The sequence below is a fragment of the Amblyraja radiata genome, chromosome 8 (assembly GCF_010909765.2).
Source record: "Amblyraja radiata isolate CabotCenter1 chromosome 8, sAmbRad1.1.pri, whole genome shotgun sequence".
In the NCBI taxonomy this organism is placed as follows: Eukaryota; Metazoa; Chordata; class Chondrichthyes; order Rajiformes; family Rajidae; genus Amblyraja; species Amblyraja radiata.
Genome location: NC_045963.1, coordinates 1,516,190 through 1,543,926, shown reverse-complemented (window position 1 = coordinate 1,543,926; position 27,737 = coordinate 1,516,190). Strand labels below are relative to the sequence as shown.

The 27,737-nt window shown below is 44.1% G+C and overlaps 1 protein-coding gene across 1 annotated transcript; it reads right to left on the bottom strand.

Moving 5' to 3' along the window:
- On the bottom strand, window positions 1-27,737 carry LOC116975809 (chitin synthase chs-1-like). Its single transcript, XM_033025031.1, is given in 12 exon segments — window positions 1-1,049; window positions 1,380-1,473; window positions 2,654-2,865; window positions 10,652-10,762; window positions 13,483-13,538; window positions 17,402-17,454; window positions 20,847-21,192; window positions 22,938-23,117; window positions 23,235-23,519; window positions 25,110-25,310; window positions 27,531-27,578; window positions 27,581-27,737. Coding segments are annotated over 12 exon segments (1,782 nt in total). The 5' UTR covers window positions 27,723-27,737; the 3' UTR covers window positions 1-995.

Here is a 27,737-nt window from a genome sequence, read left to right as displayed (position 1 = left end):
TCCCTTCATCCTCCAATGCTCCATGGATTAGAGACCCAGCCTACTGAACCTCTCCCTATAGCTCACACACTCTAGTCCTGCCAACATCCTCGTAAATCTTTTCGGAACACTTTCAAGCTTGACAATATCTTTCAAATAAACGAGAAATAACATAACCACCTGGAATAAATCTGTTCTCTATCTTGATAATAGTTTATTTTTTAATCAGTAAAGGGCCTGTCCCACTTGGCGATTTTTTCAGCGACTGCCGGCGTGATTGACTGACGTATCAGGGTCGCCGAAAGATTTTGAACATTTCAAAATCCATCGGCGACAAAAATAATGTTGTGACACTTGAGGAAGCACCGCGCGTCAATGCATCATCACGGCGCGTCATGTCGCACCCCGCCGCAAGTTTTTCGGTGACCTGATACGTCAGTCAATGATGCCGACAGTCGCCAAGTGGGACAGGCCCTTAAGAAAAGCCTGTGCCAACACTTCTTAGCCATACACATACAGTAGCTCTTCCTTTGCTTTCATGAAAAGGTTATTGATGGAGTTATTGAACGATGCCAGATAGTGTCATGAATTGGTGCATTATAAACGGCATACACTTAATGAGACTTAATTTACAAGACGATAATTATAAAATATTTTTCATTATTGTGCTGGACCTGGAGACTCAGGCATTACCAGAGCACAATTTCTGGTGTGTTTTGATGGTTTCAAATCCTTGGTAGCAATGCTTCTTTGTATTGACACTTTGGTTAAAACCCCAGTTGATCTCAATCTCAACTTGGTTCGTAAAGATTGTAAATGCAAACTGTTCCTTAATGGTGTATACCTGTTGGAATCCTACAGCGTTCTTAAAGTTGGTGAACCTAATGATAAACAATGTCTTATTAGATGATGGTTAATTCCTGAGCCAGTCTGAGTCATAGTAGTTGCTGATGCTTCAGTTGCCATTACGACCAAACTAAGTCCTTGATCTGTTTTTCTTGGCGTCCTCACTCATTTCAGTAGCACCTGGACTTACGGGCATAGTCAAATGTTTCTTCCACGTCTATTACCTGATAAAAGAAAATATTACTTTCAACAATGTATTGGTACCAGAATCCATGTGCAGAGGATGAACATGCAATTACAGTGATATTAACATCTAGATCCATACTCCTGTAATCATAGACTGCAAGGAAAAAACATTCACCTGTGGGGACATTTTTTTCCCCCAATTTGTTTTTAATTTTTATTTTTATTAATTCAACATAGATAGCATAATTGCAAATTGCAATAGGTGGCCTACACATATTATTCTTTTGGAGTTTAATTATAACTATTCTTCTTGATACAAACATTTGTAAAGAGGACGGTGAATTAGTGTAAATGTGTAAATATCTTACCATCTCTTCTGTAGCCTGAGACCAAATATCTTTGTTGTGTGACTGAGGCACATTTGTTGAACTGGGTGATATCAAGTGGATGAAGGTGTAGATTCTGGAATTCAATGCATATTGTTCTGTTATAATAATGAATGCTATTGTAGATTTTTAAACAGTAGTGTTCACTACATTTTGACCAAGTGCAATATTTGTAAGTTATCAGCGGTCATTTGATTTCAGTTTGAGAATAGGTTGAGATTGTTAAAGGCACTGAACCTGGGAATTAATGCACAAAACACATTTTGCAAATAAGTCTGGTAAAACAAATAATGGTAACGATGTGCAAAGCCTGATGACTGGTTGAGATTCGTAGGTGATCTGCATTTAAGGGTCTTTCTGAGACCTGCAGTGAAGTTTGGTTTAGTTTAGTTTAGAGATACAGTGCGGAAACAGACCCTTCGGCACACTGAGTCTGCGCCGACCAGCTATCACCCCATACACTAAAACTATCCTATACACACTTGGGTCAATTTGCAATTTTTATCGAAGCCAATTAACCTACAAACCTGTACGTCTTTGGGGTGTGGGAGGAAACTGGAGGATCCGGAGAAAGCCCACGCAGTCACAGGGAGAACGTCCAAACTGTGGTCTATGGCATTGTAAGGCAGAAACTCTACCCCAGCGCCACTGAACTGCCACTAAGGACTCAGCTAGCTACATGGGCAACAAATTGTTCCATGCCTCGACAGGCACACTAAAGTAGCAATGTTGCAGGTAACTGCTTGTTTCTTGCATGCTCCCTAGAAACAGTGTTCTGTTATATTTTGCAATCATTGTTTCTGCCCATTCATCATCTTGCACTTAATTCTGTCCTGTCATGAGTTCATCTGGTAGGACTTTATCAAAAATGCACACAAAATGCTGGAGCGGGACAGGCAGCATCTCTGGAGAGAGGGAACGGGTGACGTTTTGGGTTGAGACCCTTCTTCAGACACGTCTCGAGCCGAAGCGTCACCCATTCCTTCTCTCCAGAGATGCTGCCTGTCCCGCTGAGTTACTCCAGCATTTTCTGTCTATCATCGGTGTAAACCAGCATCTGCAGTTCCTTCCTACACATAGTACTCTATCAAAGGTCAAGTGAAAACAATTCAGTGCATACAAGAGGTAAACAAAGGATTTTTATCACTTCTATCATGCAATCAGTGCAATAGTCTTTGAGAGCACTCAAGCCCTCTCTTCTGAGAATAAGTAAAAGCTGACAAAGAACAACGTTCTGCTGGTAGCAGCATACATACCTGTGGTACAGCATCGCCAAAAACTGAATGAAGATTAAAATTGCAAAGGTGACTAGAAAGGCAAATGACACCGGTTGTATCTGGAGGACTGGAACCTCCACAACTGTTCCATTGATTATGATTTTGGTGCTGATGATTCCATCAGTAGTTAATTGCAGGAGAAATGTTCCTCCCAGCCAGAGCACATTGATCATCAAATACATGAAGATAGCCTGGATGGACATGGAATGGAATGAAACAATAAAGCATCATCATCATCATCATCATCATCATCATCATCATCATCATCATCATCATCATCATCATCATCATCATCATCATCATCATCATCATCATCATCATCATCATCATCATCATCATCATCATCATCATCATCATCATCATCATCATCATCATCATCATCATCATCATCATCATCATCATCATCATCATCATCATCATCATCATCATCATCATCATCATCATCATCATCATCATCATCATCATCATCATCATCATCATCATCATCATCATCATCATCATCATCATCATCATCATCATCATCATCATCATCATCATCATCATCATCATCATCATCATCATCATCATCATCATCATCATCATCATCATCATCATCATCATCATCATCATCATCATCATCATCATCATCATCATCATCATCATCATCATCATCATCATCATCATCATCATCATCATCATCATCATCATCATCATCATCATCATCATCATCATCATCATCATCATCATCATCATCATCATCATCATCATCATCATCATCATCATCATCATCATCATCATCATCATCATCATCATCATCATCATCATCATCATCATCATCATCATCATCATCATCATCATCATCATCATCATCATCATCATCATCATCATCATCATCATCATCATCATCATCATCATCATCATCATCATCATCATCATCATCATCATCATCATCATCATCATCATCATCATCATCATCATCATCATCATCATCATGTTAAGTCTGACACACTTGTAACTTTACTTATTGTTTAATGATCACTCAGGTTAAACACATTCCAGCACTGACTACTTGCAGTCTATCACCGTGCTGGAACCAAGAGAGGGAGGGAGAGATAGAGAGAGTTATTATACTTGATAACTAAGGCGTGGTTAGTGGTACTGAGGTAGCTATATTATTGGTTGCATGCATGGACCATCTACATCCTTCCCCTTAGAAATCAAAACAGGATTAGAGCCGTGGCAATGTAACAGCTCAGGGCATGCGAGTTTAAGCAAAGTCACCGTAGCGAACAGGCGGCTTGATAAAGCGACCCGAACGCGTGCGTACAACACCTCCCCCCCCCCCATCGGAAAGAAGAGAAGGCGTAGCGGAGGCAGGCGAGAAAGTTAAAGCAGGATCAAGCGCAGTCGAAGCTGGAAAGGCAGGAGGGGGAGGTGAAGTGACCCGGCCAAAACCAGGCGCCCGAGGAGGAGGAGAATGCAGAGGAAGAGGAGACCGCAGCAGGGGAGGGGTAAGCGGCATGTGGGAAACAGCAGGGAGATCGGCAGTGACAGGCTGGAATGGCAACGGAGGAGCATAAAGACCCGCAGGTGCAGGCTTCGGCTCGTTCACGGCCAGTAGGTGTTGACGGCTCCGACGATAGACAGTCCCTTCGTAGTCCACCAGGTAAGATCTTGGGGAGTCAGCCATACCGACCACGGTCGCGAGGCGGGAGTAGCCGGTGGTAGTCTGCATCCGAATGACTTGGCCTGGCAGTAGAGGAGACAGGGGGCGGCAGGACTTCTCATGCGAACGTCGTTGGCTTTCATGCTTCTGGTCAATCCGCTGTTGGACAGTGGCAGGTTCGAGCACTTTGGGTAGCAGGGTCTGTTGGGCGATTGGCATGGGTGGTCTTGTCATCCTCGACATCAGACGCTGGGCAGGGGAACCCATGGCTGGGTCCCGGGAGATGTTTCGTAGGTTGAGTAAGCCCAGGTAGAAATCGCAGTTGGACAGGCGCGACTGCTCCAGCAGAGCCTTAGCATTCCGCACAGCCCGTTCGGCCAGGCCATTACTCTGTGGATACTCAGGGCTGCTGGTGTAGTGATGAAAGTTCCACCTGGCAGCGAAAGCCTTGAATTCGGCGCTAGTGAATTGCCGGCCATTGTCGGTCTGCAAGCGTACAGGGGCACCGAATGTGACGAAGTGCCTGCGCAGCTTGCTGATGACCATCTCGGAGGTGATGGAGGGAAGTATGTCCACCTCGAACCAGTTGGAGTACGAGTCGACCAGGACGAGGAACTGCTTGCCCCGCCATTCGAATATGTCGGCAGCCAGCGATGTCCAGGGCATGGTAGGCGCCGGCTGCTGCAAAAGAGGCTGGCGCTGCTGGTGTGGGGCAAGGTTGTTGCAGGAGGGACAGGAGGCCACTCTGTCCCTGATGTATTTGGCCATACCGGGCCAGTAAAATTGTCCTTGGGCATGAGAAATGGTAGCATCGACCCTGGGATGACCGCTGTGGGCAGCATTGAAGTATAGATCGTAGAGGGAGGCTGGGACCACGACCTTGTGGCCCTTGACGATGACACAGTCTTGGATCACCAGTTCATCACGGACTAGGAAGAAAGGGTGGGCACCCGACGGCAAAGTGGTGCGTCTGTCGGGCCACCCGCGCTTGATAACGGCTGCGAGCTGCTGCAACGTAGGGTCAGCGGCGGTGTGCTCGGTCAGGCACTGTAGCTGCTTGGTTGGGACAAAGTTGACGTTCAGTACCAGCAGGTCCTCCTGCTCGTAGGGGTGGCGGTCGCAGGAGGCTAGGGGGGCACGAGACAGGGTGTCAGCCACATGCATCTCAGTGCCCTTCTTGTTAACGATGTTGAAATCAAAACGCTGGAGCTGCAGCATCATGCGCTGCAGCCTGGCGGGGGCAATATGTATCGGTTTGTTGAGAATAGTCACTAACGGCTGGTGGTCCGTTCCGACTGTGAATTTGCTGCCGAAGAGGAAGTCTTTGAACTTGGAGCAGGCGAACACTACCGCCAGGAGCTCCTTCTCGATCTGAGCATACCGTTGCTCCGTGTCGGTCATGGTCCGAGAGGCATACGAGACCGGTAACAGTGATCCGTCGTCGTAGAGCTGCAGGCAGGCAGCACCTAGTCCAAAACGAGAGGCATCGCAAGTAACAACAATGGGACGGCGCAGGTCGAAGAATGTTAAGGTCGGGGTGCTGGTCAACTTAGACTTCAGCCATTCAAAAGCCTGCTGGTGTTGTGGGAACCAGGACCAGGCAGTGTCCTTTTTTGTTAGCTGTCTCAGGGGCGAGCTCAGTTCACTGAGATTTGGGATGAACTTCCCCAGGTAGTTGACCATGCCCAGGAATCGCTGCAAACCGAGGACGTCGGTGGGGGCTGACATCTGGGAGATTGCATTTGTCTTTTGTGGGTCGGGCTTCAGACCGTTAGAAGTGAAGATATGCCCGACGTAAGGCACTTCGGATACGCGGAACCTGCATTTTTTTTCGTTCAGTTTCAAATTGATCTGTCGGACCCGGCCGAGGTTCTTGTCATGTTCGGTGGTATTCTTCCCGTAGACTAGGATATCATCCACGATGATGGCACACGGCATGCCAGCGAACAGCTGTTCCATGGACTGCTGAAACACCTCGCTGGCAGAGCTAATACCAAATGGCATCCGTAAGAACTTGAATCTGCCATATGGAGTGGCAAACGTTGTCAGGTCGGAGGAGCGTTTGTCGAGAGGTATTTGCCAGAAGGAGCTCTTGGCATCAAGGACAGAGAAGACCGTGGCCTGGCCGACTTGAGCTGCAACGTTTTACACGGTTCTCATGGGGTAGTGTGGTCACCTTATCGCGAGGTTCAGATCCTTCGGATTGATGCACACCCGTTCTCGTTCTTGTCCTTTTTCAGGGTGGCGACCATGGTGGAGACCCAGTCGGTGGGTTCGCTAACCGCTTCCAGCACTCCCATCGTGACCATGCTTTTCAGCATAGACTCAACTTTCTCCTTCATAGCGAGGGATACTCTGTGTGGTGCACGGACCACGGGCACCACTTTCGGGTCGGTGGCGATTTTGTAAACGAGTGGTAGCTTGCCCAGCTCATTGTCGAACAGGTCCGGGTACTCAGACATCGGATTCAGCAACACCTGCACTTCGTTGACAGTGCGGTCGAAGGACACCAGTCCTAGGTCCTGGCATGCCTGGTTGCCCAACAGAGTCACACAGTCATAGTCGAGAACATAGAACAGGAGAGGCCGCGATTACTTCTGCAGCACACAATTGAAAGTGGCCTTCCCCACAGGTTTCAGCACCTCACCCCCATAAGCATGTAAAGTCGAACGGTCTGCAGTCAGCAGCTCATTAAGTCTAATCTTCTTGAACAGGCTTGTTGACATAACATTGACCTTTGCCCCAGTATCGAGCTTAGCCGAGAAAGAATGATTGTTGACAGTAACGAGGACCGATGGATCAGGGAGTAGAACAGGTGCGTGTAGGAGTGTGAATACACTAGCATCTCCTTGAGAACTAATTGGCTCAGAGTCGTGGGCAGTGTCGAGAGAGGACTGGGAACCAAACTCGTTATCGACTTGTACCAGGTTGTTTAATACTTGTCTAGAAGCTGGGGGAAGTTTCCCACGGGACCGGCAGGCAGCAGAGAAATGGTTAAATTTCTTGCAGAAATTGCAGGATTTTCCGTAAGCCGGGCACTGCGACTGCATAGAATGCACATAATTGCAATTGGGGCACTTTTTAACAACGTGAGCGCCGGGGGGGGGGGGGTAGCTTGTCCGCGGCACAGGTCTATTGTAGTCTATTTTGGGACGCGGTCTGTTGAGAACCGTTAGATTGATAGCTCGGCTATCGGACTCCCGCTGTCCGAACTGTGGGTCAACAACTTCGGCCAACCTGCATGCGTGCATGGCCTCGGTCAGAGTAAGATCTGGCTTTCTCAGTAGCTCCGATCGCAACTACTGATCCATCATCCCCGTTACTAAAATGTCCCTAGTAAGCTGGTCAGTCATATTTTCAAATCGGCACCTCTGGGCGAGATAGCGCAGATCAGCAATAAAACACTCAACTGGCTCATCAGGCTGTTGTTTCCACGTAAAGAACTTGGCTCGCTCTAAAATGCGGTTAGAGGGCAAGTCACAAATTTCAGCAAACTTCCGTAGCAAACATACCGGATCGTTGGCAGACTCCGTAGGTACTAGGACCAGATCGTTGTCATCCTGGACAGCGGGATTGTAGGCAAAAGCAAGTGCTCTCCTCATGGCATCAGGACCGGCAAGGTTCAACAGGAGGGATGCTTTGACGGCGTCAGGATCGTTACGGTGAACGATATTCATGTAGTGTGTGAAATCCAACTCAAAAGTCGCCCAGCGCTCCGCTATGTCGGCATCAAAGACCAGGGGCGAGGGCTTGCGGCACGAGGAGGCCATAGTGGTAGAGGGGTGCGAGAAAAAAACTCCGATAAAGCAACACTTATAAAGAAATAAAACCCGATGAACAGGAGGCGTGCGTTTTAACTATCTGACACCATGTAAAGTGTTTAAGTCTGACACACTTGTAACTTTACTTATTGTTTAATGATCACTCAGGTTAAACACATTCCAGCACTGACTACTAGCAGTCTATCACCGTGCTGGAACCAAGAGAGGGAGGGAGAGATAGAGAGAGTTATTATACTTGATAACTAAGGCGTGGTTAGTGGTACTGAGGTAGCTATATTATTGGTTGCATGCATGGACCATCTACAATCATCATCATCACCATCATCACCACCATCATCACCATCACTACCATCACCACCATCACCACCATCACCACCATCACCACCATCACCACCATCATCACCATCACCACCATCACCATCACCACCATCACCACCTTCACCACCATCAACACCATCACCACCATCACCACCAAAATCACCACCATCACCACCAAAATCACCATCATCACCACCATCACCACCATCACCACCATCACCACCATCACCATCATCACCATCACCACCATCACCACCATCACCACCATCACCATCATCACCATCACCATCACCACCACCATCATCATCACCATCACCATCATCACCATCACCATCACCATCACCATCATCACCATCACCACCATCACCACCATCATCACCATCACCATCATCACCATCACCACCATCACCACCACCATCACCATCACCATCATCACCATCACCATCACCACCACCAAAATCACCATAATCACCATCATCACCATCAATGGGAAAATAAACAGCTTAAATACAAGCAAAAGAGAATGAAAAAGGAATTTGTATCTGCCATTCTGGGGGCATTTATACATTTTAGTTATCCAAAGGTGTAATTTTCGGGCCAAAGTATATATCTGAGAAAGCCACAGCCACTGGTATGGGAACCGCTCCATCCAAGACCGTAAGAAATTGCAGTGAATTGTGGACACTGCCCAGACAGTCACACTAACAAACCTCTTTTCCATTGACTCCATTTATACCTCACGCTGCCTCGGCAAGGCCAGCACCATAATCAAGGACGAGTCGCACCCTGGCCACTCCCTCTTCTCCTCTCTCCCATCAGGCAAAAAGATTTAGAAGTGTGAAAACGCACACCTCCAAATTCAGAGACAGTTTCTTCCCAGCTGTAATCAGGCAACTGAAACATCCCGCCACGACCAGAGAGTTGTGCTAAACTCTTTGGTGACCCTCGGACTATCCTTGATTGGACTTTGCTGGCTTTACCTTGCACTAAACGTTATTCCCTTCCAGCTTGCAGACACTTTTCAATTAGGGAAATCATCATTCATTTCAATGTCAGTTTGCTTAATGTAGCTTGAACAAAATTGCTAGCACCAGTGAGACCCTATGCAATGTATAGCCCTCTGATTGTAGATCCCACAAATGCTTTCTCAGCTGCCACTGGGTCATAAGGAGATAAGATCATAAGTGATAGGGGATAGTCCCATCAAGTCCGCCACTCAAACATGGCTGATCTATCTCTCCCACCTAACCCCACTCTCCTGCCTTCTCTCTATAACCCCTACTGAACAAGAACCTATCTATCTCTGCCTTAAAAATATCCATTGACTTGGCCTCCACAGCCTCCTGTGGCAAAGAATTCCACAGATTCACCACCCTCTGACTAAAGAAATGTCAACGTCTAGAACTAGACTGAACAGGCCTTAAAAACTACTAAAAAGCTTGAATATTTGTGAATGACATTCACAAACATTGAAAACCATTAAAATTAAGCAAACCATTAATTTCTTTCAAATATTTAATATTGTTTAAAAGATAAATAAACATTGCATATTTTAAATCATTTACTTTAATGAAATTACATCCAATCTTTAACGGGCTCAGAAGGCAATATCCCCCAGAATTATTGTGAGAAAAATATCAGGAATTTTACCTTACTGCTTTGTTGACATTTCGGGTACATTATTCAGAAGATGTGCGTATGAAGATGCGCCGATTAGGAACATTATATTGCATTACCACAGTAGGTTGAAGGAGACAATTAAAGCCTCTGTCCCACTTAGGAGACCTAAACAACAACCTCTGGTGACATTGCCCGCCACCGAAAAAAAAAATCAAGGTCGAGGTGACCTGCAACCTCCTACCACCTCCCACGCATATGTTGAAAACCTTCCTCGACTATGAAGAAACCCGGCTTCGACTAGACCTGCGACAAAAAAATTATCGATTTTTAAAACGGCAACCGATTTTTAGTCGAGGCCGGTTTTAATCATGATGAAAAAATAGCAGCAACCTAGATGAAGCCTCGACCACGCGGAAACCACTTTCGACCATTAGGGAGAGTGACCAAAACATCCGGTGACCTCATGGAAACCTTGGGTGGCGGGCAAGGTCACCAGAGGTTGCTGTTTAGGTCTCCTAAATGGGACAGGGGCTTTAGTTTGAAGACAACAACTTCGAGCAAGAATGTTCTGCACCTCAGTGAGCAACAAAGATAAATATTTGCTTTACCAACCTTGTTCCTGAGAGTCAGGAATTCTTTCTTTATTCTTTTCAAGGAATATTTATCTTCAAGGACCGATTTCAAATACTGCTCTATAAATTGACTCCAAAATAAAGTTTCATCCTGAAATGAGAGGAAAATATTATAAGATTAACTTCCTGAGAACACATTTGACATTCAACAGTAAATGATTCTCCTCGGTTTATTTTGATAGGAACACCGTTGATGCTTTCCTGGTTGACTTCATTAGTTCATACGTTCCAGGAGCAGAATTAGGCCATTCGGCCCAACAAGTCTATTCCGCTTATATGGCTGATCTATCTTTCCCGCTCAACCCCATCTGCCTTTTTCCCCATAGCCCCTAACACACTTACCAATCAAGAATCTTTCAATCTCCGCCTTAAAAATATGCATAGACTTCTCCTCCACAGCTGTCTGTGGGAATTAATTCCACAGATTCACCACCCTCTGCCTAAAAAAAATCCTCCTCAACTTCTTTCTTGAGGGAAATCCTTTTATTCTGAGGCTATGGCCTCGGATCCTAGATTCTCCCACTGGTGGAAACATCCTCTCCACATCCACTCTATCCAGCCCTTTCACTATTCGGTAAGGTTCAATGAGGTCCCCCCTCATCCTTTTAACCTCTAGCGAATTGCAGATGTGAAACATGTCAAGTATTTTAGAAATATTCATTTATATCTGAATTCAGATGTAAATTGAATTGCAAATACTCAAACTACTATCTACCTCATTGGTGACCCTCGGACAATCCTTGATCGAACTTTGCTGGCTTTACCTTGCACTAAACGTTATTCCCTTATCGTGATTTATCTATTTACACTGTGAATGGCTCTGTTGCAATCATGTATTGTCTTTGCGCTGACCGTATAGTACGCAACAAAAGCTTTTCACTGTACCTCGGTACACGTGACAACGAACTGAACTTAAATAATAGTGTAGGAGTTTGTACAGTAAAACTGAGTGCATTAGATCAAAATTAGATGCATACATCTGCTCTAATCAACTCACTCTGCACCATTTCCAACCCAATCTATTCACGGAACAATACAATTCAACAAGGTGTCCTGGGGAGCCGTGCGGGAGTGTCCCGGGGAGCCATGTGGGCCCGATCCACCCGCCGAACAACCGTGGCGCCGACTAGGTGGCGGCAGCAAGAGCCTCGACGGCAACAGAGGCCTCGGCGGCAGTGGGGGCCTCGTGAACGATCTGCGATCAACGTTCGATGAGGGTGAGGGGGGACGGGAAGACAATGGGGACCCGGAGTGGGGGAAGCGCCGTGAAGAACAAGGGGGTCCGGCATGGGGGAGGGGGCACTCTAGTTTAGAATCCACTGCCCACGGGATAGGTCTGTGTTCGTTTAGTTGTTCATTTGTTCCGATGAAGGGCACAATGAACACGGCAGCCAGACAACAGTTGCTTGTCTTTTTCTTTTTCTTTTCACTTTTAATTCCAAGTTTTCTGTGTCGTGACTGTCGGTGGAACAATTTCCATCCGGGGATGAATAAAGTTTCATCGTATTGTATCATATCCAGGTACATTGGGCCAGGGTTAGGTTTTTGATGGAGCAATTAAATCCTCCTCTTCTTTCCACACTGACCTATGCAATTTACCCTCTATCTGCTGTGAATCAGTTGACTACACTCGTGCCCTTCAGGCATTGCAGATAACAGCTTCATCTACCCTCGCATTTTTATTCAGAATTTACTGATGTGATCTGTGTGCCTTCGTTTAACAACTATTTCATACGTTTGTTCTGATTTATGCACAATAGGTTTATTTATTGTAATAGGGATCATTCTAATGTTAGTATCCTTCACTAATCTAAACTTATCTACTTTATTTATACTCTTGATTGAAAGATACAGTGTGGAAACAGGCCAAAGAGAGACACAAAATGCTGGAATAACATCAGCGGGATAGGCAGCATCTCTGAATAGAAGGAATGGGTGACTTTTCGGGTCCACTGATCCCATGCCAACTATCAATCACCCATTTGTACTAGTTCTATGTTATCCCATTTTTGCATCGACTGCACTGTACACTAAGAGCAATTTGCACAGACCTGCACGTCTTTGGCATGTGGGAGAAATCCCACGTGGTCACAAGGAAAATGCGCAAACTCCACACAGACAGCACCTCAGGTCAGAATCGAACCTGGGATCTCTGGCGTTGTGAGGCAGCAGTTCTACCAGCTGCATCACTGTGCTGCTTTAACAATTAATTTGTGACCAAACACTCCCTTCCCTTGCACTCAATTTCCATCATGTTCCAGAACTAAGATGTTTATTAACGCATTCCCTATAATAATTCACTCATGCGTTTTAGCCTCTGGCTCCTGCAGCCACATCCTTATAAATTCTGACAGTGGAAGAGGCCCATGTGTAGGAAGGAACTGCAGATGCTGGTTTAAACCGAAGATGGACACAAAATGCTGGAGCAACTCAGCAGGACAGGCAGCATCTCTGGAGAGAAGGAACAGGTGATGTTTCAGGTAGAGTCTGAGGAAGGGTCTTGACCTGAAACGTCGCCCCTTCCTTCTCTCCATAGATGCTGCCTGTCCCGCTGAGTTACTCCAGCATTTTGTGTCTATCCCAGGTCGGAAAGGTCAGTATGGTAATTGGGAGTTAAAGTGTTTAGCAACCGGGAGATCGTGTAGGCCAAATTTGGAAGTTCTGTTCCAGACATGTGTTTCCTGCCTCTAAGGTTTCCTCCGATGCGCTCATCACCAACACTCTGTGCCCAAGTGTGAAAGAGGAAAGTCTAGTTCAGGCGAGGGTACAATTCATTGCTTAATGTTAAGAATCGTGCAAGTGTTATCTTACTTCTTCCAGGGAATCTTCAGTAAAGAATGTTGTTTCATTCAGCTCAGAGACCCAGCCTTGAAAACACAAAACCCATAGTTCAGATATTTATACTCCACAACAGCTAAATTGACAAAGTCCTTTCCAGTCAATCGTCTCTGCTGCCGGTACAGCTCAGAGGAGCAGGAGGAGGCCCTTCGGCCCTTAGATTGTTCGGCTCATCAATAAGATGATGATTCACCCTTTACCTCAACACCCTGACTCACCCCATATCCCTTCAATTCCTTAATATCCAATCATTTGCTGCTGGACTGACAATATGTGTATTGTGAGCATCATTATTGGTGTGTTATTCATACATCAGGTTTAGGTGGCAAAGGTACATATACTAATATTAGCTTCATACATTGACAACCTATCCTATAAATTTAGTAAAGTAAAGTAAAGTATCCTTTATTGTCATTCAGACATTTCAGTCTGAACGAAATTGCGTACCTTGCAGTCATAACATAGAATAAAATAACAAAACACACACTTAACACAGTTTAACATCCACCACAGTGAGTCTACCAGGCACCTCCTCACTGTGATGGAAGGCAAAATTCCTTGTTTCTTCCTTCCTCGTCTCCCTCTGCGTTGAGGCAATCCAGCTTTCGATGTAGGGATCCCGCCGGGTGATGGGAAGTCCAGCGGCCGCTTCCGAACTCCGCAAACGGGCTGGTTCAAACTCCGCGGCCCGGGGCGGTCGAAGCTGCCAAAGCTGCCACCCTCCAGTCCAGCGGACGAAGCTGTCATTGCGGGAGCTCCAGAAAACCGGTCACCAACCTGGGACGTTGTCGTCCACTGGGCCCGCTGCCGACGCCTCCGAAGCTTCGAAGTTGGGTCGCCGCTGACGCAGCGCCACCACAGCCCCGAGGTCGGCCAGCCCTGCATTGGAAAGTCCTGGCTCCGATTTATCTCGGAGCCTCGAGGTCGGTCCCAGTTGGAGGCCGCCATCTCCGCAATTAGGCCTCAGCACAGACGGAGATGGAGATTGGGGATACGACAAGAAAAGGTCGCATCCCCCTGAAGGAAGAGACTAAAAAGAGTTTAAAGAGAGTCGAAAAACCGGCGACTGGAACCCCATACGACAATGTCTACAACAACCTACCACCTAGTCGACGTCAAGCTACAGCAAGCTACCGACATCCGGCGACCCATTAGGACGTCCACCTACGACCACACCTCCGACAACCTACGTACACCCATGACAAGCCATGAAAAGATAAGGCAATTCAGTCGCCGGTACCTGTCGCCAGTTGACATAGGTAATCGCCAATGGAATTCACCGAAGTCAGCACCGGCGACAACCTACGTCATCCTGGCGACAACCTACGACAGCACCTACGTCAGGCTATGCTCATTGGCGTCAAGCCAAATGTCGCCGAAAAGTTTTGAGCATTTCAAAATCCAGCAGCGAACAGAAAACGCTACGACTCTTTGGGCGACTGAGGAGACGACTCACGATCATACAGGCAACACCCTGGTGACCATGTGGCGACAGCCTAGTCGCCTGTAGTTGCCTAAAAAAATTGCCTAAGTGGGACAGGGGCATAACTCTCTCTATGATAATACATTTGCATTTCGATTAATCCTTTCACAGTGGGCTGAGGATTGTGTGTTGGTAGTGTAAGTATCAAACAGTGACACATTTTAATTCCACATTGTTGCTCTATCTCTCAAAAACGGAGAGTTAAGACCCTGTCCCACTATACGAGTTTACCCAAGAGCTCTCCCGAGTTTAAAAAAAAATCAAACTCGTGGTAAGTGTGTAGAATGTACGTAGCAGGTAGGTCGGTGCTTGGGACATCTCTTAGCGGCTCGTAACGTTAACGGCAGGTACTCGGGAAATGCGATAAGCTCGTGAAGTTTTTTCAACAGTGTGAAAAATGTCCACGAGAGCCCCGAGTACCTACGAACGGCTATTACCGTAATTCTCCGAGTTCGAATCAGGGGAAACTCGGGAGAACTCTTGAATTCCCTCGTACAATGACACAGGCCCTTTATAGAGTCATGGAGAAAAGCACAGAAATGCTCCCTTTGGCCCACTGTGTCCATTTCCATCTTATTACCCATCTGCAGTGCATTCAGAAAGTATTCAGACCCCTTCACATTTTCCACATTTTGTTACATTACAGCCTTATTCTAAAATGGATTAAATTCATTTCTTATCAGCAATCTATACACAATGCCCCATAATAAAAAAGTGAAAACAGGTGTTTAGAAATTTTTGCAAAATAATTAAAAATATATAACTGAAATATCACATTTACATAAGTAGTCAGACCCTTTACTCAGTACTTTGTTGAGGCACCTTTGGCAATGATTACTGCCTCAAGTCTTCTTGGGTATGATGCTACAAGCTTGGTACACCTGTATTTGGGTAATTTCTCCCATTCTTCTCTGCAGATCCTCTCAAGCTCTGTCAGGTTGGATGGGGAGCGTCGATGCACAGCTATTTTCAGTTCCCTCCAGAGAAGTTCGATCGGGTTCATGTCCGGGCTCTGGCTGGGACATTCAAGGACATTCACAGACTTGCCACAAAGCCACTCCTGCGTTGTCTTGGCTGTGTGCTTAGGGTCGTTGTCCTGTTGGAAGGTGACCCTCGGCCCCAGTCTGAGGTCCTGAATGCTCTGGATCAGGTTTTCATCAAGGATCTCTCTGTACTTTGCTTCGTTTATCTTTCCCTCGATCCTGACTAGTCTCCCTGTTCCTGCTGCTGAAAAACATCCCCACAGCATGATGCTGCCCCCACCATGCTTCACCGTAGGTATGGCATTGGCCAGGTGATGAGCAATGCCTTGTTTCCTCCAGACGTGACATTTGGCATTTAGGTCAAAGAGATCAATCTTGGTTTCATCAGACCAGATAATCTTTTGCCATTTGGTGAACTCCGAGCGGGCTGTCATGTGCCTTTTAATGAGGAGTGGCTTCCGTCTGGCCATTCTAACATAAAGACCTGATTGGTAGAGTGCTGCAGAAATAGTTGTCCTTCTGGAAGTTTCTCCATCACCACAGAGGAACTCTGGAGCTCTGTCAGAGTGACCATCGGGTTCTTGGTCACCTCCCTGGCCAAGGCCCTTCTCCCCTGATTGCTCAGTTTGGCCGGGCGGCCAGCTCTATGAAGAGTCCTGGTTGTTTCAAAGTTCTTCTTGGTTCTTGGTTTCTTGGTCCTCCAAAATATTCCAAATGGAATTTAAACTGGAGGTGGAATTAAATTCTTCCATTTAAGAATGACGGAGGCCAATGTGCTCTTCGGGACCTGCAATGCTGCAAAAAATGTTTATACCCTTCCCCAGATCTGTGTCTCAACACAATCCTGTCTCGGAGGTCTACAAACAATTCATTCGTCTTCATGGCTTGGTGTTTGCTCTGACATGCACTGTCAACTGTGGGACCTTATATACACAGGTGTGTGCCTTTCTAAGTCATGTACAATCAATTTAATTTACCACTTGTGGACTCCAATCAAGTTGTAGAAACATCTCAAGGATAATCAATGGAAACAGGGTGCACCGAAGCTCAATTTTGAGTGTTATAGCAAAGGGTCTGAATACTAATGTAAATGTGATATTTCAGTTATTTCTTTTTAATTACTTTGCAAAAAATTCTAAACACCTGTTTTCGCTTTTATATTATGAGGTATTGAGGTGTGTAGATTGATGATAAAAAAAAATGAATTTAATCAATTTTGGAATAAGGCTGTAACGTAACAAAATGTGGAAATAGTGAAGGGGTCTGAATACTTTCTGAATGCACTGTATTTTAACCCCATTTTCCCGCATTAGGTGTGTATACTTCTGCACCTTGCCTATTTAAGTGCATCTCTTAAATGCAGTAACTCAGACTAAGTTAAGATGATGGATTTTGTTCTGTAAAGCATTAAAAGCTGTATACTCACAGTTTTCCACTGGCAAGTCCAGATCCACTGGGACTCCATTTGTTTCAGTTGCACTTGAAAAATAAGAATGGTGAACAATCAGAGCAAGTTACTTCATCAGGAAGTTTAATCCGGAAAATAGAAAAGCAACTCTCCCGTTTTTTAATTTAGATTTATTTTCTAAATCAGATATCATTCTGTTTACACTTTGAAGGAGCTGTGAATCAATTTATTTTATTAATATCAATATGTTTGTGAAAATAGAGGAGAGGTGGTTGATGTTAATGCAATATAGAGTTGTTTAAAGAATGGATGGCAACGTTTGTAGGAAAGAACTGTAGATACAGGTTTAAATCGAAGATTCAATGCTGGAGTAACTCAGCGTGACAGGCAGCATCTCTGGAGAAAAGGAATGGGTGACATTTTGGGTCGAAGGATGGGTCTCATAGAAAGTTGGTAGCTATAAAAATCAAACTGATAAACCAATGGAATATTAGCATTAGCATTTATACCAATTGGACTGGATTACAATCTTTCTGTTGTCCAAATCTCTGATTAGAATGCATCTGGAACGTTACGTTCAGTTCTGGCACTGAATTGGACAGGATATATTCAGTTGCGATCTCACAGACTGACTTTGGGGAAAGAGGCAGGAAGCATAAACTGGGTTTGATTCCTCTTAACTACTGAAGAATAAAGGGTGATCGATCTGAAAGGATTTGGTAGGCAGGGTGGGAGGAAGTCTTTTATATGGTGCGGCAGTCAATTTAACGTTAGATAAAGTCTGAAAGAGTAGGCAGTGGGAATCTCGAAAATATCTCAGATTATATCATTTGATGGAAAAAGGAAACAGAAGAATATGGAAGAAAGGCAATTAAGTGAGCATTTTGTGAGAGAGTATATTAATCGAAAAATATTTGGGCTGATTTCCATACTTTAAGACCCTTGATCAGATTATTTTCATTCCCCATCAAGGTAATGCAATATGATACACAGCATCTCATATTTCGCTTGGGCAGCTTACAGACAAGCAGTGTTAAATATTGATTTCTCTAACTTCAAGTAATTATTCCATCTCTCCTCTCTCCATCCCTCCCCCACCCAAGTCATACCAGCTTCAAAGTCGTCTTGATGAGTCTCATTGTCGGTAACTCCTTTTCAATTAGCCCCTCGTTAACAATGGCCTGTTCCCTTTATCACCGTTGCTTCTTTTGTATATCTTTCATTCATTTGTTCTGTATCTCTATATCACCATCTATATCTCTTGTTTCCCTTTCCCCTGACTCTCAGTCTGAAGAAGGGCCTCGACCCAAAACGCCACCTATTCCTTTTCTCCAGAGATGCTGCATGTCCCGCTGAGTTACTCCAGCTTTTTGTGTCTATCTTCTCTTGATTACCACACTGACTAAAAACACAGTTTTGTCACAATTTGGTGACATTAATCAATTTGGCACACCATTTAAAATATGATATTTACCTTTCTTTCTTTTATAATCTTTTTATTGTTTTTTTTCCAATAAAAGCAGAAATAAAACATAAAAAACTTAGCAAAAAGAATAATGATAAACATAACAATGGTATTGATACATAGGGATCAGGATTGCATTAATAACAGGTATAACCTAATATGAGACCAGTGTCAAAATACAAAATGAATATAGACCTCCCGGTCGCTATGTAAATATAGTTAAATCTTTAAAAGGAAACTTATAAATGTAAAAAAAAACACAAAGATAAAAAGACAAAAAGAAAAAGAAAAAAGGAAAAAAACAAAACCCCCCTAAACTAAAGAAAGAAAAAAAAGAAAAATTGATAATAATAAAATACGAATAAAAATAAAATAGATTAAAAACAAAGCAAAGCAAAACCGAATCTGAACTGAGAATTTCAACAATATAAGTCTGTTTGTCGTCAAGTCTGTTCCACCCTATCGAGGTAAAATATTTTTTATAACGGTTAAAGAGGGAGCAATTTATGTTGTGTGAAAATGGTCAATAAATTTTCCCCCAGTCTTATCAAATTTAACCAAGGGTTCAACAGTGTCACTCCTGATTTTTTCTAAATTTAAACATGATATCGTTTCCGAATACCACTGGAGTGTGGTCGGAGGGTTGGAGTCTTTCCATTTAAATAAAATAGATCTTCTGTCGATTAATGTGGTAAAAGCAATCAATGGGCGGAGCGGGACAAATGAATAGAATCTAACATTGGTAGCCCAAAAATTGCAGTAATAGGATGAGGTTGTAAATCTATGCCTAAAACTACAGAAATAGTATCAAAAATGTCTTTCCAATATTTTTCCAAAGAAGGGCAGGACCAAAACATATGGGTCAATGAGGCCACTTCAGAGTTACATCTGTCACAGGTAGGATTTATATGACCATAAAAACGAGCTAACATCTTTTGACATATGAGCTCTGTGAACCACCTTGAATTGTATCAAAGCGTGTCTTGCACACATTGAAGAGGTATTAACTAATTGAAGAATCCTCTCCCATTTCTCTATAGATATAGAAATTTGGAGTTCTCTTTCCCAGTCATTCTTAATTTAATTAAATGTATCTATTTGTAATTTCAAAATCAACTCATAAATAGTCGTTAGTAATCCTTTCTGATAAGGGTTCAACTGTAAATTTTTTTCCAAAATTTAGGATCGATGTGGTAGCGGAAATAGGGGTAGAGTAGCCTTCAAAAAATGTCTAATTTGTAAATATCTAAAAAAGTGTGAATTAGGTAAGTTATATTCATTGGAGAGTTGTTCGAAAGACATAAAACAACCCTCCAAAATCAAATCACGAAAAGCTACTAATCCCTTCCTCTTCCATAACAAAATGACTTGATCAGTACTAGATGGTTGGAAGAGAAAATTGGATAAAATAGGACTCGATAAGATAAAATAATTTAGTCCAAAAAACGTACAAAATTGAAACCATATTCGGCACGTTTGTCTTATTATTGGGTTAGTCGTATATTTATTCAATCTCGTAATTGTTAAAGGTAACGAGGCCCCTAGAATAGAAGCCAATGATAGCCCTTGTAAGGAATCATGTTCTAGGTTTATCCATCCTGGGCATTGTGTATCTTCCAAATCTTTTGACCAAAATGTTAAATAACGAACATTGACTGCCCAGTAGTAAAGTCTAAGGTTCGGCAGTGCCAAACCACCATCTTTTTTTGATTTCTGTAAGTATTTTTTACCTAGTCTGGGATTTTTATTCTGCCATATATATAAAGAAATTTTGGAGTCTAAAATATCAAAGAAAGATTTGGCGATAAAAATTGGTATCGTCTGAAATAAATACAGAAATTTAGGTAAAATGAACATTTTAATAGCATTGATTCGGCCAATTAAGGATAAGGACATTGGTGACCATTTAGTAAACTGATGTTTAATATGGTCAATTATAGGCATAAATCCTTGTGTTTCTTGGTGATCTTAATGCCTAAATAAATAATAAATATTTACCTTTCAATCGTCTCTTTAGTGGGATGCTGAGCTTTCTCTCCATGAATTACCCATTCAAGGTACCAGCGACCTATTTTGTATTTCAGGTGGCGATCCTTGGGTGCGCTTCCATTTTGCTCCTTTGCCCTGGTCTCTCTCGTTCCCCAAGATGTGATGTGCAAGTTTGCCAGGGAGTAAATTGGTTGCAGCATGGAGGCAGTGGGAATGCAAAGGAGATACAGCAGTCCATACAGAACAAGAGGCAATTCAGTTGGGTGCAACAGTGCAGTGATGAAGTAAAGGAGTACAAGGGCAGTAATGAAAATACCAATTGGTGATACGATTGTTCCTTCAAAGATTATTATGCCTAAAAAATAAAATAGATGGTGTTAGCACAAATGACTGTATGTTCACAATACAACACCCTGTGGTGCCACACGGTGGTTAGGTGTGAACACTCGGCGGTCTGGGGGTAAGGTCAGGTGACTGGGTAATGGCAGCAAAGAGTTGTCACGAGGTATAGGGGTGTGCCCTAGTGTATATATAATGAACCTCTCTCTTCACATGAGTGTCCCGCCACATCAGCAGAAATCAAGCTTGAGAGCTCGAGTCGACAGACGTGCCTTGTCGCAGCGACAATTACTTTTGTGTTAGAGTACCAAACGTGCTTGTATACATAACCTACAATGCCTGAATAAAGAAACCGTTTGTTCACCACATTAGATGCCTCTACATCCCTTTACTTTAGGGACCAGCCCTTTATGAAATGTAATCTTTACTCTAGCCCAACACAACACACTTATTTTACGTAAGTTAATTACACTCTTCTAATAAAATACAATCGGCTTCTGCGAAAAGCGATAATTTTATTGAATGACTGAGAATTTGAAATAATAATGCATCAGGCAGTTTTCCAGTAATACACTCTAACAGATTCACCTATGGACTCATTAGGCAATTTTACCTTTGGGTGAGAAGTATTGGTAACATTCTTGCCACAGAAAGCAGTGGAGGCCAAGTCAATGGATATTTTTAAGGCAGAGATAGATAGATTTTTGATTAGTACGGGTGTCTCGGGTTATGAGGAGAAGGCAGGAGAATGGGGTTAGGAGAGGTAGATCGGCCATGATTGAATGGTGGAGTAGACCCGATGGGCCGAATGGCCTAATTCTGCTCCTATCACTTATGACCTTATGAACAAACTATCCTATACAATGCTATGAAACAATTCCTCCTGCTACCAGTGCTTTACTGGGGTTTACAGTATGTGCCCCGTTCCATCGCTGACCTATTCTGAATATCTTCAGCTCCACACATGCAAACTGAGTATAAATGTGTAGATATATGGCATCACCATCATTGGTAAAGTATTTACTAAAGGGCGTCGCCCACTTGGGGATTTTTTTCGGCGACTGCCGGCATCATTGATTTTAAACATTTCAAAATCTAGCGGCAACAAAAAAATGTTGCGACACCTGAGGAAACACCACGTGTCAATACGTCATTACGCCGCATCACACCGCATCACGCAGCATCACGCCATGACTTTTTCGGTGACCTGATACGTCAGTCAATGATGCCAGCAGTTGCCGAAAAATTGCAATGAGATAAGCCACATCTTGGAATTCAGGTGAAGCTGCGGACAAAAGGCAAAAGCTAAGGGCGGGACGGTGGTGCAGAGGTACAACTACCGCCTTACAGTGCCAGAGACTTGGGTTCGATCCTGACTACAGGAGTTGTCTATACGGAGTTTGTACATTCTCCCCATGACCTGCGTGGGTTTTCTCCAACGTCTTTGATATCCTCCCACACTCCAAAGACGTGCAGGTTTGGAGATTAATTGGCTTGGTTATAAAAGTAAAATTGTTTCCAGTGTGTGTATGATAGTGTTAATGTGTGGGGATCGCTGGTCGGTGCGGACTCGGTGGGCCGAAGGGCCTGATTCCGTGCTGTATCTCTAAACTAAACTATGTAAAATTCTTCTGTGTTAACTTCTCCCTCAATTTCCACCTCCCCTCTTTCCTATAAGTGTTGAGTTGCTTATCTGCCGTCAGATGAACATCATGAAAATGAAAACCATGTGCAGACATATAGTCCAAAAGAAATACTCACTAAAAGCGGTACAAACTCTGCCAATCATCGCCAGGGTATAAACGACAGTAAGGGCAGCTGTCACTGTGATCTGAGTGTCGGGTGTTGCCATGAAGCAGATAATGAGGTAAATTATTGTAGGGATCATTGAAACTATCAGGCACCTGTTGTAATTCCACCCAGTGAAGAACGACAGAGCAGCTGCAAATGAAACATAAACAATTTGGTTGGTTTATTCAGAGGTCCATTAAAACACACATCGTCGTACTGAACAAAAAACTAAGTGCAATGATGGTGTTTATGTGGCTGGTGTTTTACCTGCAATCAGAAAACAGATGGTAGATGGCCCCACAAGAGCTGCCATCAAGTATAAGATCTGGTAGAGGAGAAATGGTTTTGAAACGGATGGGTTTTTCCTTGAAGCTGCAAATCCATTACCCAACAACTCAGTGGCATTTGCTATTTTTGATGGATCCCAGCGCCGCCGTTGGTTGAAGAACTCCTTGAAATCCCGAGGGGCGTTGGTGTAGGAGTCGGATCCTGCACAGTATTCGATTCTCCAGCCTTGCTGCAGCAGCAGGAGGGAAAGCCAGCGGTCTTCACCTGTAATGTGTCACTTTATAATTAGTGAGCTCTCCGCATTGTCAAGTCGAAACACAGGCCAACGAGGCATTAAGTAGCTCTACTCTGACCAGCACTGAAACTAAACCGTAACTCTATTCAATAAGTAAACAGAGTGTGCTGCAAATACGTAGCAGTTCAGGCAATATATGCGGAGGGAACGATGCGACTTGTTTAAGTCAATTACGAGCAAAAAAGAGAAATGGTAAAACACATAAAATGGAGAGGATGGGGCGGAGAGATGGAAAGAACTAAAAGAAAGATTTGTAATCAAATGGAAGGGTATCAACATTTACGAGTCTTGGTGTGGCAGATGACAATTTTTGTTATAAATTAGAGCAGTGATGAATGAATGAAAGAATGGGTTTATTGGGCAGTATGTACACATACAAGGAATTAGCCTTGGTGCTCCGCTCGCCAGTAACAGCACGACATACAGTCAACTGATGATGCAGTTCAGAGTCAATATTATTTTTCTGCACAGTAAAACAAAGTGCTGGAGTAACGCATTGGGTCAGGCAGCGTCTGTGAAGGGAATGGATAAGCCACGTTTGGGGATGGGACACTTACATTTTGGACAGCGAACAGTAACCGCTTTCTGACTAGGAATTATTCTGAATTGTAGGTGTAAAGTTGTTCTGAGCATCATCAATAAAAGTCTCACTCAGTGAAGCCTGGCTTGTGCACCTATTATCCAGCAAAGGTCAATGTTCAAACAGGCATGGCCACCCTTTCCAACATTTCAATTTAATGATCTATGTTTTTGCATGTTTCACCTTCCATTATAGTCATCAATCTATAAAGGGCCTGTCCCACTTTCACGACCTAATTCACGACCTCTGTCGAGTTTGCCCTTGACTCATACTCGCAGCATGGTCGCCACGAGGTCGTAGGAGGTCGTAGGTAGGTTGTAGGAGGTCGTGATGCTAGTCGTAGGTACTCGTGGCATCAAGTAGGTCGGGGCGTTTTTTCTAGCATGATGAAAAATGTCCACGAGTAAAAAAGGTCGTGAATGAAGTCGTGAAAGTGGGACAGGCCCTTAACGTTGCTATGAAGAGAGAAGATCCGTCATACAGTTTAATTTCCACCTTCAGAGCAGGAATGGCCATTGAAAGATTCATCCCCGCCTTAGAACAATATTGCCAGAGTTTGATAAGTATTTGTAATTATACTCTGATATTAAGTGTCCCTCAGTTGTGCATCACCAATACTTTGAAAGAACAAAGCAGAAGACTTTGCCTGACTAAAGTCTTCAATTTCCAACATTTGAAGTCATCTCCCTTGTGCCCTCAACCTCATGTATAGGATTGAACTGCAGATGCTGGTTTACACCAAAGATAGACACAAAATGGTGCAGTAACTCAGCGGGACAGGCAGCATCTCTGGAGAGAAGGAGTTGGTGATGTTTCGGGTCGAGACCCTTCTTCCGACACATCTCGACCCGAAACGTCACCCATTCCTTCTATCCAGAGATGCTGCCTGTCCCGCTGAGTTACTCCAGCATTTTGTGTCTACCCTCAAACTGATGGTTGTACAGCGTCCACTGACTGTATGCGGCCAACACACATTTACCTTGATCAAACTGTAGATACTCCATTGCATTTGTGGGCTTCATCGCAAACTTTTTCACAACATTTTCATCCATTAGGGCCGCCGCTCTGAACAAGCTGAAACAACCTGGACTGCACAGCACACTGCCCAGCACGTGTTCAGCTGTCTTCTGGAGCCAGTGGCTGACGGCATATTCAAACTTCTGGTACCACACCATCGGACCTAGGATGCAGAAAAAGTATTTTAAAATAGCTGTAACCACATAGGTAGGATGGAGTCTGTGTGTTGATTCATTAACCTATTGCTCAAAGGTCTTTCATTTAAAAAATGTCCTCACTGGATTTCAGATTCCTGTGCCCTGAGAAGCTCCAGTTACATGCCTTACACTTCCTTATCTCTGCTTCTCCCTCTCCCCTAACTCTCAGTCTGAAGAAGAGTCTTGACCCAAAACATCACCCATTCCTTCTCTCCAGAGATGCTGCCTGTCCCGCTGAGTTACTCCTGCATTTTGTGTCTATCTTCGGTGTAAACCAGCATCTGCAGTTCCTTCCTGCCCACCTATAATTATCAAGGTTCAAGGTTCAAATTTATTTGTCACATGCACCATTAAGGTACAGTGAAATGAGTTACTATGCAGCCATACAATGATACCAGCGGACTTCCCGTTCCATCGTTAAAAGAGCTTATGTTCACTCTGTCTTGTTTATGGTATTCTCAAGTTGGTAATATAGTCCTCTAATGTTGAATACATAAGATGGAATTTGCTTTATCTTCCATCCTAAATCAGGGATAAAATTGCAAAATATGACAGGTTGTTAAATCCGATATGAGAACGGATAATGTTGGGAATGCTCAGAGGTACCATGAATGCTTTCTAGAATTTAAAAATCCGAAACGTTTAAATCGTTCAAAAGCTACAACCACAATGTGATAAATAATACTAAATAAAACTGAAGCAAATAAAGGTAAACAGAAGAACTAACCATGAAGGGGAGAGAGAAAACAACACGCATAAAAAAAATTCATATAACATCCCTAAATGACGGGTACAAATTACTAAATAACGTGGGTGGACAAAAATGCTGGTGAAACTCAGTGGGTGAGATGCTGCCTCACCCGCTGAGATTCTCCAGCATTTTTGTCCACCTTCGATTGTTACAGAATTTGCAGTTCCTACCTAAAATAACGTGGGTGAATGACTGTACCTGCACACCAGGAGAAGCCCATGCTCGCGGTCGGGAGCCCTTAATGACAGTACGTTTTAAGAAATTCCCCCGTGAATTTTATTCAAAGGCACATGGCGTCATTAATACTTGGTCAAAACACAATTATATTGACTGAGGAATGCTGATCGGTGTATTGGTGATACTTTGTATAACTATGTGTTAACTACTGGCTGTTAACAAGTGCTAACAGTGGCAGTTAACAGATCATTTTCGTCTCAGTGATAAACGACTCCAATCTTTCTGCAGTACTCATTAAACCCGAGCTGGAAACTGAAAAGTAGGGGAGCGCCGTCCCCCTGCGTACCCCCCCCCCCCCCCCCCATTTCCATCACTGACCATGATGTGTGCGAATGAATATCAGTTAGACTATTAAATCATTTGTGATCCAGATGGTTCTGACTAGAGCAGCACAGTGCAGTTTATCTACTGGTTCAGTTTCGGTTAGAGATACAGCGCGGAAACAGGCCTTTCGGCCCACCGGGTCCGCATCGCCCAGCGATCCCCGCACATTAACACGGTGCTACACCCACTCGGGACTATTTTTACATTTACCAAGCCAATTAACCTACAATCTGTACGTCTTTGGGGTGTGGGAGGAAACCGAAGATCTCAGAGAAAACCCACGCGGTCACGGGAAGAACGTACAAACCCTATACAGGCAGTGACCGTAGTCAGGATCGAACCTGGGTCTCTGGCGCTGCATTCGCTGTAAGGCAGCAACTCTACTGCTGTGCCACCGTCTGGCAACATTGGGAGTGAGGTGTAGTTTAGTCAACTGGAAGGGCTGCTGGGGTCTCTGGACAGGTGGGAGAGGAGTTGTAGTTTGCCTGTGCGAGGGCATTCACACAGGCGGCTATGGAGGTCAAGACCATGGATATCTTTAACAACATTTTCATCCAATTTCCATTCAATCATGGCTGATCTATCTCTCCCTCCCAACCCCATTCTCCTGCCTTCTCCCCATAACCCCAGACACCCGGACTAATCAAGAATCTAGCTATCTCTGCCTTAAAAATATCCATTGACTTGGCCTCCATAGCCTTCTGTGGCAACAAATTCCAGAGATTCACCACCCTCTGATTTAAGAAATTCCTCCTCATCTCCTTCCTAAGGAACGTCCTTTAATTCTGAGGCTATGACCTCTGGTCCTAGACTTTCCCACTAGTAAGGTGTGAGGCCCCATGCAATCTGTGGTCATGTTAATGGCGCCTCTTACCAAACCCCGATGGGTGTATCCGTCCACAAGCTGCTCCAACTCCAGGTATCTCCTCAGTCTGTCGATCAGCAGAGTCACGGCAGATGGCTGGAATTCAGTGTCTCCATCCAGAGTCAGAATGTACGTGTTCTTTTTCTCAGTCTGTGAAGTAGAAGATAGTTGAGATTTGCTCCACGCGGAGTTCGGCCTCATGTGTTTCTCCACCAG